Here is a 13,965-nt window from a genome sequence, read left to right on the forward strand (position 1 = left end):
TCGTCAGTCATGGGGTACTCCACTAACTTTGATTATAGCTCTGCAATGGAGAAGGCGTCTGAGGTAGTGGGGTGGTGGCAACATTAAGGCCAGCAAAGTGACAGCTGGAGACCATCTGTGTTTCATACTGGGTTAGTAGGAGAAAGCCACAGGCATTTTGAGTTTTGTATTCTTTTTTTTTTTCAAATGTTTATGTGTATGAGTGTTTTGCTTACATTTATACATGTATGTACGTGTATGTATACATGTTCACCATGAGCATTTCCATGAACGAGCATCAGATCCCCTGGAACTGGAGTTATGGATGGTGGTGATCGCACTTGGAGCTTCTGACAGAGCGACAACGGGTCTTAACCGCTCATCTATCTCCAGCAATTGAGCTAGGTAGTCCTTAGGATTCTGGGACTACAAATCTGAACTAGGATGTCTCATGTTCTAAGTGCTTCCATTTTGCTAAATACTTTCACCATCAAATCATGACGAAGAACTGTTTCTTCAGATCTGCAATACCTCACATCCCCTAGGGTTGCTTCTTTTCTCAAGCTTGGCTTCAGAAGACTGGAAGTTACTAAGAGGTAGTTGATTACCCCAACAGATTACTTGATAGAGTTCTACAGCCTGGTTCCACATGTTAGGAGGCAATGCCTCATAGGTCCAACTCAGTCTCCAGGCATCTCTAAACTAGTGAGTACTGGCTACACAATGAGATTGTGTTCAGGTGTGCACTGATAATGAACCAACCAACTTAACATTGTTACTCTAGGAAGAAGAACTGTTGGAATTCAGTCTCACTTCTAACTGTAACTGGTTTTTAAAATATGAGGGGAAAAAAAAGTTCTTGTCACTCAAGTTTTAGGGAAACATTTTATAATTTATATATAAAATTTCAGTAAGAAACAATGTAAAATGACAAGAATATCCACCTTACATTAAGAATCAAAATAATAAAATAAAACTCAAATTTAAAAAAAGACAAAAAACCCAAAACAATGAAAAACCCACACACAATGAATGTAAATTTTAATTATAAAACAAGAATATGAACAGAGCATTTAAAATGATCTCAGTCATTTGGCAACTCATCATATCATTACAAGAAACAAATCTGATCTTAAGAAAACATTATTTTATGAAAAACTTAAGTTGGACAGTTTGTTCATTATGGGAGTTAAAACATGTTTAAAAAAGAACCTGGAGATAAAACCAGTTTCTATCCTGAAATAACTGTATAAAACAACATGACATCTTGAAGCTGAATAGACTGGAACAATCTCATCTTCAAGCATTTCTCTTCACTGAAACAGACAATATGGAGATGGGGCAGAGGCTTGGGAATAGCACAAAGGAGAGGAATGAACCCACAGAGGGCTTAGGGCGCAACTTTACCTGAACCAGTCATTTGTGTTAATGGAGCTGGTGGCAAAGTCACAGAGGCAGGGATTATTGGAAAACAAGTTACATTCTTAAAAACCAGTCACAACTGTGGACGGAAAGTGGCGGAGTCCTTTCTTCACCTAAACTACTTGACTTGAATGCATGCGTGAATTTCTGTTTCCTGCCAGGCCATATGCAGATAGTTACAGGGCAGGTAGAGTCTTAGAACTCTTCTACTAATGACTGCATAGCATTTAAAACCTTTTTTTTCATTAAAAAAAATAATAAAATAAAATAAACAGATATATAGTAAAGTTCACAGATAAGATTTCTCTGTAAAATAAATAAAGTGTTCATTGATTAGCATCATACATTGAGTAAAATACAGCCTATTTTTACATGTTTATATATTATACACAGATCCCCAGGGGGTAGCCTGGTGTCTGATGGGCTAGAAGGATTGCATTAGTGATGTGTCTCATTGGGAAACCCCAATTTCCACTGTTAAAATATACACCTACTTTGCTGAGTTCAGATACAAAGTAAACTTATCTTCCTTTATCTGAAGTAAATGTACATAATACCGTCTATGAACAATGGTTTGTAAAGCTGTTTAAAACATAATAAGAACAAGCTTGCACCTAGGAACTTACAGCACATGCAAATCCTTTCCTTATTTTAAAAAAGAAAAAACCCATGGGGCAAGGCTTGTCCTTTTTCTCTCCACTGGGTTGTTCTTCAGGAAGCCAGGGCCAGGGCGCCAGCATTACCGCTTTGCCTTTTTCATAGGGGTTTCGTCCACTCTCTGCTGGCCTCTTGTTCGAGCTCCAGGAGGGCTGACTTCTCTCTTGCGCTTGATGGAAGGAGAGAGCTGCACCTTTGATCTGCATTGAACAAAAACCAAGACAGTGAGGAAAGTTAAAATCTGCTGCTTCAAATACCTTGGAGTTCTTTAAAACGTGACACTAAAGGAAAAACCTCACAGTATTTAATACTAGAAGTGGCTGGAATGGTCTGGTTCTTGACCTTGAACAGAGCACAGACAGGGCTCTGGAGAACCACAGAACCCTGCACTGTCCCAGCCCTACCCATGAGGTGCTGACCTTAGTCTTATCAACATCCTTTCCTAGACCCTTGACTGATTGAGCCACACACAGTCCCAACTTGAAACAATGAGCAAGAACACAGCAGGACTTCAACCCAGCATCTGGCAGAATCAAAACCATGCTGCACCAAGTAGCAGAGAAGCCAGCTAGCAAAGTAGGAGGTTTAGAGGAGCAGGGTAACTGACCTCAGTCATGTCATCATCCTCAGACATGTACAACTCTTGCTGGATCGCTGAAGCTTCTAGCGCAAAGTGAGCCAGCCAGAGCACAGTGCATGTCTTTACATAACCAGCTTCCTACTTTCAGCACTCTGGACTGCTGTCCAAGCACTACTGTGGTCAAACAAATAACCCTTCTTTCTTCATGCTTTGGCAAGTGATTTCTTTTCCTCTTTTGAGATAAAGCGTCATGTAGCCTAGGCATGCCTTGAACTCCCTATGCAGCACAGGATGACTTTGAACTTCTGATCTTCCAGCTTCTGATGGTGATGTGACTTACATGCATAATCATGCCCTGCTTACGCAGTGCTGGGAATCCAACCCAGGACTTCATGCCCTCTAGGCAAGCACTCTTCTAACTGAGCCACATGCTCAGTTCTTTTTCCTAGTCATCCTGTATGACCCATCTGACCAATTTTTTTTTCAGCTCCAGCTCAAAAGCCCTCCTCTTGGAAGCCTTCTACAGCACAGAACAAGCAGCTTCCTCCTAAGACACTACAGTGCTTTTGACTTTTACCACAGCATTAGCTGGTATAACTCGTCCCTTTTGCTTTTTCAGACTGTAGGTTACAATCGGTATTTTAAAGCAATGTGGTAATAGAGGATGACAGAAAATGCCACTGTCACTACCACTATCAAGTTTTACTAGTGAGCATTTGGTTTGTTAGAGTAGCTAGAATCTGAGCAGCAGTTGTATTAGTAAACATTTGATAGCGAGTTGCTATCAAAACTTTGAAAGTCTTATGTACATTCATTTCTATCATTAGAAAAGATATTTCTCTGGGCAGCTGCTAAGATTAATCATGTTATGTAGCTATACTGCATCTGTTCATCACATGGTAAGCAAGCAGCAAATTCTTATAGATGAATTAAAAAGTTGGAAAACTATGGCTGGGCTGTGGTGGTGGCACAAGCTTTTAATCCCGGCACTCGGGAGGCAGAGGCAGGCAGATCTTTGTGAGTTCGAGGCCAGTCTGGTCTACAACAGCTAGTTCCTGGACAGGCTCCAAAGCTACAGAAACGACATGCTTACTGTTCATCTGATAGCAAAAGAAAACACACCAAGTTGAATATGTTGCAGATAATATGGTTCTTACAGGTTATCTATGAATGAGCTGAGAATAGCTAAGGAAGATGTTTGTTAATAACCCATTCCAAGCTGTGATATGGGAAGCCACAGGCCACAGGGAACACTAAGTTACTATCGAGCTGCTTACAGCAGGAGCCAGTGTTGTGCTTTGAGTTTTTAGCGGGGAGCAGAATCTCTAGTCAGGCTCCCTTTTTCTTCTTGTGGGAGCTTGGTATATTGATCAAGCCCTTTCCTTATACCCAGAAGCCTGCTGGAAGTACAGACTTAGAGGCCCAATGCTTAACAGTCACAACTGGCATGTTCACCATGTGATTCCTCTGCACATTCAATTCTGAGAAACATGCAACCAGACTGTCCTGATTCTGACATATACATGGAAAATAAGAATGAATATTTTATCTCACCCATCAAGGATGAGAATTTTCTTCCTTTCTAAGACTGGTTGATGGATCAGAGTACAAACATATTACAAGTGCTATGAGGATCGAGCACTGTAAGAGAGTGCACAATCTTTGTATTCATGGAATCATCTTTTGTTTATGAATGTTACCATATACACAGAGCAAAACAAGTTCCCAACATCAAGGAAGAAACTTAACAGTTCAGGGCGAGAAGCAAAATTAGGCTACCTACACCATTGCCACCTGCCATTACCAACTGTCCAGTGTGGACTGCAGATGCAATAGGAAGGCGATGAGAAAGGGCTGCGACAGAGAAGAGGCCCTAAAGGAAGGGGGCTTGAAGAAAGGAAGACCTGACTCACCGAAGCAGGCGGTGAGCACCCACTGCTTTAGCACAGCAGAGGCAAAGAAGGAGGACCGTGGAAGCAGAAGAGAATCAGGCTGCGGTGGAAGGTGCAAGCTGCAGGTGGCTGTTGGAGAGTGCTTTTGTTTTGTTTCCTCCACAGTACTCTAAACCAGACATGACTAAGCCGTGGCATGCTTCACCACACGGTGCAGATTAAACTAAGCGCTCAGACATGCAATCACTTGAGAAGAAACATGCCTGACTTTAGTCTTTGTACATGAAAGTCGACCAGTAAGGCTCACAAGAGTCAAGGACAAGCTTGTCTGTCTAGGTTACATGGCAAAGATACTTTTATTTTAGGCCTTCCTATTTCTGGAAACCCATGATCCCCCCAAGACAGCTATTCTTAAGAAAATAGGAAAACCATTACTTGGGAGTTGAACAACTTGAAGAGTAGGCAGGGACTTACCTTCCTAATGGGGGAGATTTACTAACTTTTTCGCTGGTAGATAACTTCTCTTTTGCTAACTTTTGGCGATTTCTAGGAGAAACTGTTTCTGGAATGCCAAGTTTGGATGTTGCACGTGTAGATGGCTTGCTATGATGCTTTCTGAAACACATTATAGAGAAACTGGGCAATAGTAGAACTGGATTCTCTAGGCCATTGGACTACTGGAAAGGAAGAGACTTCTCATGGGCCAGACAGATATGGACACTAAAAGAATGAAAGGAGCTGGGTCTCTTGATAACTGCTATTAGAGACTTTGGTGTTAGTCAGGACTAACTCTACCTCCAGGACATTTTCTTTGCATATTTCACCACAACTGAGAAGATGACCCTGAAAAGAGCAAAGAGTTTATCAAAACAGAGTAAGAGGCTAAAGTTATTGATGGCACGACTCACAGCACTAAATGCACAGTAGTCAGTTATAAAAGAAAGAAATCAGATTAGGAAGAGCTAACTTTTAAGAGAAAAGGAAGAGAAGGGACTTATTTAGTGTATGATATAGTATAGGATTCAATTAGAAACAACTCCAATTTGAATGCATATTGAAAATCAGTTACAAGATCAGAAAAACCATTCTAGATTATTTAGTTCACATCTGATGTGGAGCATTTGTCTCTTAGAGAGGATATAGACTAGAGAGCAAACAATGATTAAGATGACAAGGAAGCGCAGGACAAAAAGAAGGCCTGGAAAGTGTCCTCAAATACTTAAGGGAAATCATTATGAGGCGCCAAGAGATGAACGTGAAACAAGAGCAGAAGTCATAGGGAGGCTGGCTTCTACAGTGCACAGGAAGAGAAAGCCAGGGTGGAAGAGGTTCGTCTGCCCCTGAGGTCTGTGCAAGAGCAGGACTAATACAGCGGAGGTGCTGTGACTTAGGTGCTCAAGGTTAGCAGTACCAGAGGGTCTCAGAGTGCACAGCTGACCACAAGGACCCGGGAAACCACAAAGATACCAGAGTTCTAGGACCAATCAACAGATGTTGAGAAATTTAAACTAAACAGAAAAGCATCTGTTAATAAATCATATCATTCAGGCTGGAGTGGTTCAGCGGTTAAGAATACTGGTTGCTTGCTCTTTCAGAAGTCCTGAGTTCAATTCCCAGCAACCACATGGTGGCTCAACCATCTATAGTGGGATCTGATGCCCTCTTCTGGCATAAAGGCATATATGCATACAGAGCACATTCAATAAAATAAATAAATCAATCTTAAAAACAAACAAAACAAAAAACAACTCATGTTCTTGTAACATTGATAACTTAAGTAATCACTAACCTATAAATTATGACTTATTCTTTTAAAAATGTATTTTCCTTATTCTTAAATAATACCATGCATGTATATAATGCAATTTGGTTATGGTTTAGAAAGGCATGCCTATTAGTGATTGTTGGATACACTCCGGAAGACAGAAAGTCTAAGGAACTTTCTGTAGTTGAGTTCCACTACACTGAAGGATTTCTAGGATTGTAAGAGGGAGGCAGAGGTACTAATGAGATAGGGTGCTGCACCCATGTATAGGGTGCTACACTCTAGCATGTTCACTATCTCACTAGGGCTCTTGGCTCAGTGACTCCTATTCATCTCAGCTGTCCCTCCTCTTCAACCCCTCTCTCCAAAAGCCCAAAGAGTGGGCCGTTTTAACTTTAGCCATGTGAGCTCCTGATTGTGTCTTTTGTCTTTAAATCTCACTCTTTTGAGAAATCAAACCATGTTGCCAAAGGCTAAGAATGTCTAAGTTCGGATGCTTTAGAATGGGTTGATTTTAAACATTTGTAAACATGATACAGTATTATTATTTTATTATGGGAACAGGCGTTAAGGGTAATACTTTCAAAGAAAATATTTTAGACCTTTTTGATTAATTGTGGAGAATGAAATTATAGAAGATTATGGCAAGATCAACAGTGTGTGAATGACACTGAAAACGGGAAAGTCTTGCTCTGGAAAGCACTGGTAAACACTAGGAAGGGCTATGTAGCACGGCCCCCCTCATCTCTCACGGTATACAGTAAGAAAGGGCACTGCTGGGTCAGCAGGTGCAGGGACATGGGAGGAGCTAGGAAGGAGTCTTATAGGCAAATACTACAATAGGTTTTCTTCCTTTAGGGCTTTGCCAAACCTGAAAGATTTCATTTTATTTTATGTATATTAACTTAGAAGAAGCAGAGAGAACTAACTGACTTCTTTAAACTCATGGGCCCAGTTTCCCCCTAAAGTTTTGTGCCTCTACTAAGGTTTGAGAGAACATACTTTAGGGGAACACACAAACTCAGGCAGTACATCAGGATCAGCACAGGTAATGACTATGTGTGGGCCTCTGGGCTCCTGCATGGTCCTTAGCACACAGTGTCTGAGAAAATAGATGCTTTAAAAAATGTCTGGAGAGAATTGACAGTTTTCATCAAACAAGCCTTTAAACCAGGCAATGCCGTTAAAGTAATCTCCCAGTAACTGAGACAGAAAATACATTCTCTATGAGATGACACAGTCAAGAAGAGAACATGGACAGGAACCGGCTTCAAAAGAGTCCCATGACACCTGGAGCTGCTTCCAGACAGAGCAGCTGCTGATGGCCTCTGGAGGCTCTTGGTTGTTCCCATTACCTCTGTGCCTCTGATCTAGTGGTAGATCTCGTGGTGGCTCCCAAGGGCTCATCCTCCTCCTCTTCTTCCTCTTCCTCATCAGACTCCTGATCTTTTCTGTCCTCAGATGTTTCCGAAACTGATTTCTGGCGCTTTCTTTCTGGCTCTGAGGATTCTGTTCAGAAAGAAGGGTAACACCTGGACTATACTATTCCCAAAGACACTTCCAAAGGACAGTCATGGAGTAGAACTTAGGATATTAGCAACTTGGAAGCAGAAGAAGTGCTTTCCCACTTCCTTTTGGTTTCAGTACTTGCAATTCACAACTGTTTACCTTAATCTCAAACACATTTGGGATAGTTTACTTATGAAGTTCACAGCCAGCATTTGCAAAAAATTCACATGAGCTCAGAAAAGCATCTGGGATGTGCCATTTCTGGCAGGGATTAGAGCATTTCACACACATTTATGCAACATTAATTCTAGTTGCACCCAGCTGGATTTTTCTTCATCCAAAAAAGTTTTTTTTTTTTAAAAAAAGTGTAATTTTTGAAATAATAAGACTGCAATTAACAATGTACAAATGTATTTATTTCTTGTGTTTTTTGTTTTGTACTCTAATTTGCTTTGTTACATTTTTAAAAACAAATTTATTTATTTATTTATTTAACATCTCAGCTAAAGTTTCCTCTTTCTCCTTTCCTCACACTCCCCTCTCATCCCCTCCTCTGTTCCCACCCTGCAATCTGCTCCTTCTGTTTCTGTTTAGGAAAGGGCAGGTCTCCCATGAGCATCAACAAAACATGACATATCAAGTTGCAGTAAGACTAAGCACCCCCACTCCTACTTTTTTAATTGACCTGTTTACTAAAGAGAGAGAGAGAGAGAGAGAGAGAGAGAGAGAGAGAGAGAGAGAGAGAGAGTCATACCAGCGTCATCTGATGAAGTCAGTGAGCGTTTGGGCTTTCTTCCTCTCCGACGCATACTTGCTAATTTTTCTTCACTATCATCCTAGAAGCAACAGCATTAAAGTTGAAAGTGTAGTTAGCTGAGCATTTATTAAACTTATTTCTAGAAGATAAATCTTAATGAGAAAACTAACACTTACATTGCTTGTATCTTTTTCTTTTAGGTTGGATGTTTCTTTATTAGACTCATCTTTAAAAAAACAGAAATTAAATTTCATCAGTAGGTCTGGCCCATTATATCTGTCATTATTCTAATGCTAATATACTGGTATACAATTAGTCAGTTTGGATGTTTTTTCAAGATTTGGGAATATCAACAAATACCACAATGAAAGATCTTCGGAAGGTAACCTACATGCAAACAAAAAATTGGGGTTTGCAGAGGTAACTAGCTCAGTAGTGAAATGCCTGTCTTGGAAGCATGGGGGCCCGATTTCAGACCCTCAAACCAACATGCTGGTGAAGTGGAGAGAAAGCCATGAGTCTAACTGGTGATTCCCAAGCTGATGAGAGACCCTGTCTCAAAGGAGGCAGATGACATTCCTGACACTAACACCTGAGGTTTTCCGCTGACCTCCGCATGCAGTGCAGACATACGTGCACATAACTACATCACCCTGCCCTACTCTCACATATACATATTAAAAAGCAAACATAAAATGTCCTTATATTTCATATATAACTCATTCACATGGCCAGAGGTAATATTGTGCAATATTTTTAGTGCATCTGTATTCTGAGAGCAATCCACAGGAAAGTTATGGAAATTTCTACTTTATCATGTCAACACTGGAAAAGTTTTGGATTCTGAAGCATTTCAGACTTTTGAATAGAGATGTTTCTTTTAAATCTCAGTACTGCTCTATAAATACTTCAATCTCAGTTTACAGTTTGGAAAAAGTATTTTGAATAACTTGGTTTCTATAATTTGTTCAGTCACATAATTCATGAGCAGAGTGGTATTTGGATTCTTTTCACTCCAGATACACATATCAGGGAAACACAAAAACAACTACAGTAGAAGTCTGTTGGTAGACTATACTTTATTCTTTAAACATCTGTCTTACGTTGAGCCTATAATTTGTGATCCTAGAGAAGCTAAATAAGAAGGTGAACCCAAAGAAAAACATATTTATCCTCCTGGATATTGGAAGTGGATAAGATTGCCGGGCAGGGGTGGGGAATATGGGTTGGGGGTAAGGGGACATGAGGAGAGAGAAGGGAGAAGGGGAGGATACGGAGAGCTTGGGGGAAAGGGACGGTTGGGATGGAGGAGGGGTGGATGTGGGAGCAGGGAAGTAGATATCTTAATTAAGGGAGCCATTTTAGGGTTGGCAAGAGACTTGACTCTAGAGGAATTCCCAGGTGTCTAAGGAGATGTCCCCAGCTTGTTCCTTAAGCAGCAGTGGAGAGGGTGCCTGAACTGCCCTTATCCTATAGCCAAACTGATGAATTTCTTGCATATCACCATAGAACCTTCATCTGGCGATGGATGGAGATAGAGACAGAGACCTACATTGGAGCACTAGACTGAGCTCCCAAGGTCCAAATGAGGAGCAGAAGGAATGAGAACATGAGCAAGGAAGTCAGGACCACGAGGGGTGCATCCACCCACTGAGACGGTGGGACTGATCTAATGGGAGCTCACCAAGGCCAGTTGAACTGGGACTGATGGAGCATGTGATCAAACCGGACTCTCTGAATGTGGCTGATGGTGGAGACTGACTGAGAAGCCAAGGACAATGGCACTGGGTTTTGATTCTACTGCATGGATGGGCTTTGTGGGAGCCTAGTCTATTTGGATGCTCACCATCCTAGACCTGGGGGGAGGGGGAGGACCTTGAACTTCCCATAGGTTAGGGAACCCTAACTGCTCTTTGAATTGGAGAGGGAGGGGGAGGGGGAGAGGGGAAGGAAGTGGGAGGAGGTGGTAATTTTTAATAAAAAATAAAATAAAAAATTAATCTAAAAAATAAATAAACATCTGTCTTACATAGACATTACAATTTTCTGAGAACACGTTATGATAAGGAAAATAAAGATAATATAGTATATTATTTGCATATAAAATTATGGGCAAATACTCAAAAACTTGAGAGTTTTTTTTTTTTTTGGTGGGGGGTAGGGGAAGTGTCTAATTTTGTAGCCTAGGCCACCATGCTGGGCTTCAAAGGTTCTACTCCTCAGATGAAGAGCGTATTTTCTCTTTTCTGAAAGCTCACTAATGAACATGGAAAAGTTAATCCAATAAGAACAAAGAAGTCTGTCCTAAGCTGGTCATCATTACCCAGACTCAGAAACTAACAAAAAATCAAAACCACCACATAATCACATAGATCACAAGCTTTACAGTGAGTCTGAGGTATAGAAACTTCTCTTATGGATTTAAATACTATAACAAAAGAAGGCTAAAAACCCAACAGAAGCAGAGTCTTCCTTTCTTAACAAAACAGAAATAAAAATGTCAAAAGTAAAAAAAAACTCAAATAACAAAACAACCTTAATTTACCAAAAGACAAGAAAAAACATGAAGCAAGATCAAAAGCTATAGATAATTAGGTGTGAAAACACTGTAGACAGGTTTCTTTCTGTCCTTGCTGTATCTTGTTGATCAAGGCTGTATGCTTTCTCGTTACATTGATAGCTGTCATATTCGTCCTCTTTTTATATTACCAACCTGTTAAACCCACTGATACTTTTTTCTTTCATTTAAAAAATCATTAAGCTAGGAGGTTAAAATGTACAAACTGTTAAAAATCTGGAAAAGACAGACTAAATAATAAGAAATACTTTTATTTCTACTAGCTTCCCATCCGGGGGCAACCACTGGATGGTTTGGGATTTTTTGTTGGGGGGGGGGATCTCCCCCTTTGGAATGAGGATAAAATACTTGAAATGGTTTCATCTTTTTAAGATCTCAGGTCTGGAGGGTACAGAGGGTTCTTCTGCAAATTCTTATTCCTCTGAGCACAGTAGGTTCTCGGGATGAGCCCCTGCTTTCATGGTAACATGCTCCAAAGAGCTACTTCTTCCATTTCACCTCAGCACTAACAGCATTCAGCAGCTCAGACACTGCAGTCATCCCAGCCTTCACTATTCTGCCTTCTACTGCCTTGTCCTTTTGTGATGTCACTGTCCCAAATAAAACTCTGACTAAAGAAGAAAACCAGTAAGTGTATGTTAACAAAAAGCCAACTCATTTCAAGGAGAAACAATGAAATTGTAAAATCTCCCTTAATACCCAGGCTATGTTCGCTGTTCAAGTAGGAAAAACCTTTTTATTTAGAAAACCCTCTGAACAGTCCTTGTGCATGAACTGAAAACACAGCAGCTCCTTAGACCACAGGCAGAGGAATTTCTAGTACATACCTGCTTGGCTGGTTTTCAGTTTGCTGCTAGGTGGAGATTGTTCTACCTAAGTTTAAATGAGCAAAAATTAAGATGAACAGTTTGTCATCATCATACAGAAAGGCAACGGGTAAATTTTAAGCTGTTTACTTAATACACAATCAGAATAATGGGGACCTATTTGCTGTGGCTAGTCAAGAAGAGCTAGCATGTAGGGGTGCCCACGCGTCTGAACAATCTCTAACAAGTGTCTTTTGTGTCTTCCTACCATCATGCTGCAACTCTAAGGACTGAATGCCAGAAGAACGAAATGTCAAAGCTGTCAGTTTTCCCTGAGGCCAGCACGGCCCTTGACACGTGGGTCTCTGACTCTGCAGTCCTACAGTACTATGAGAGAAGCACTTTAGGTGCTATAGCACTTCATAGAAAGCAGTCTCAAAGGGTTACATTGCTGGCCACAGGCCACAGGTCTGGGAGGAAGTGACAAAGCTGAGGTTTAAATCCCAAGTGATGGTTTCTAGACCACAGCTCCCCACCACTGAAGTACATGGAATGAAATCCTCAACCTGAAGATTTCACTGGGTATGGACTTCAGAGTCACAGATAAGAACAGTACTGGAGATGGCTGACTTAATAAAGCACCTGCTCCATAGGCTGGGATCGTAGTGCCTGTATAAAAACCTGATGCAGTGGTGAACACTGGTGACCCAAAGTTGGTGGGAGAGGCAGGTAGATCCTGGAAGTTTCCTGTTCAGCCACTGTACCTGAACCATGAGCTATAGGCTGAGAGATCTTGCCTCAAAAGATAAGGTGGGGAGTTATAAGGAAGGCACTGGATGTCAACCCTGGTCTTCATGTGCATATGCACATGCATGTATTTAAACATGTGTGCTCCGACATGAATGCACATATACAACACACTCATACCCACACAAATAGCACTGATGATTCCTCTGCTCTAAAATTAGGGTATATTAAGTATAAAAACAAATCAAGAGAAAACCATAAAGCAGCAAAGGTTATCAGAAGCTTCCCTTGTAAAGTCACTACTTGAAACCACACAAAACAGTGAACTTCTGTATTTTAACCAAGGTGCTCTACTTTTACATAGCTGAACTTCTAGGTACGGATGGAACAGCTTAATAACAGCTACCGAAACTGTGCATAGGAGGATACTACTAGTCAATGCATTATCTGAATGGGTAGCCCACATTTTAAGAAAGTCTTTTCAAGTAAATAAGTAAAACAAAGTTGTTCACAGCACTAGATGCTCACAGGCCAAGAGCACATATTTGAATAGGTCTTTTCTCATCTTTTGCAATTACTTACAGTGGTAATGCCAGTCTCTGCTTTGGAGTCTTCTTCTAAAGAAATAATAAAAAAAATTACTTAGATGGTAAATTCAGAAAGTTCTTATGTACAACTTGAAAATGAGCCAAACACCTACTTGTTTTCAAGCCTATTTCTGCTGGGTATTTGCGAGGTCTTCCTCTTTTCCTTTTAATAGTTATTGGCTGATCGTCCTAAGAGGGAAGTGAAAAAAAAAATGCCCAACAGTAAAAGAATAATTTATTCGACTCAGAGTTCCCTTGCTAACAGGAATGGAACCAAGCCTCGGCATGATGTTCAAAGTCTTGCATTTATTCTCACTGCAGTCCCTTGCTTAGAGAGTACTGACAGTCCTGACTCCAGAGTTCCATGGGGTAACAGGGCTCAGTGAGTGCTGTCCCAGACAAGAACTATGTCTGCCCATTTAAACTGGGATTTGGTTTAAGCTATTTCTGGCTAAATGCTATCTCTTACAAAAAAAATATAGAAATCTAGTGAGTTCCTCACAAGAGCTGTTAGAGTTGGTACACTACCTATGGCTGGTTTGGATTTAGAGGGCTGTTTCAGGCCACTCTCATTCTCTGACCCAGAAGCTCCCTATGAATGATTAGGTTGGAAGCAAGCATGGCTGGCATGGGCCTTAGTGAAGCTGCAGCCTCCTGTGAACCTGTGACCTTGCCTCACCAAACTG

At 40.8% G+C, this 13,965-nt stretch overlaps 1 protein-coding gene across 3 annotated transcripts in view; it reads right to left on the minus strand.

Moving 5' to 3' along the window:
* Positions 1-849: 849 nt before the first annotated feature.
* The window catches only part of Bod1l1 (biorientation of chromosomes in cell division 1 like 1), a 55,917-nt gene continuing 42,801 nt past the window's right edge, over positions 850-13,965 (minus strand). For 2 of the 3 annotated variants that reach the window (XM_013353310.2, XM_005365973.2), the window contains exons 20-27: positions 13,393-13,468; positions 13,275-13,309; positions 11,967-12,012; positions 8,738-8,787; positions 8,559-8,640; positions 7,651-7,804; positions 5,005-5,145; positions 850-2,258 (exon numbers count right to left, since the gene is read on the minus strand). In XM_013353310.2, the coding sequence (XP_013208764.1) occupies positions 2,141-2,258; positions 5,005-5,145; positions 7,651-7,804; positions 8,559-8,640; positions 8,738-8,787; positions 11,967-12,012; positions 13,275-13,309; positions 13,393-13,468 (702 nt within the window). In that variant the 3' untranslated portion in view covers positions 850-2,140. The remainder of the gene's footprint in view (positions 2,259-5,004; positions 5,146-7,650; positions 7,805-8,558; positions 8,641-8,737; positions 8,788-11,966; positions 12,013-13,274; positions 13,310-13,392; positions 13,469-13,965) is intronic. The other variant, XM_013353311.2, reaches the window with a different exon arrangement.

Source organism: Microtus ochrogaster, unplaced genomic scaffold (genome assembly GCF_000317375.1).
Source record: "Microtus ochrogaster isolate Prairie Vole_2 unplaced genomic scaffold, MicOch1.0 UNK5, whole genome shotgun sequence".
In the NCBI taxonomy this organism is placed as follows: domain Eukaryota; kingdom Metazoa; phylum Chordata; class Mammalia; order Rodentia; family Cricetidae; genus Microtus; species Microtus ochrogaster.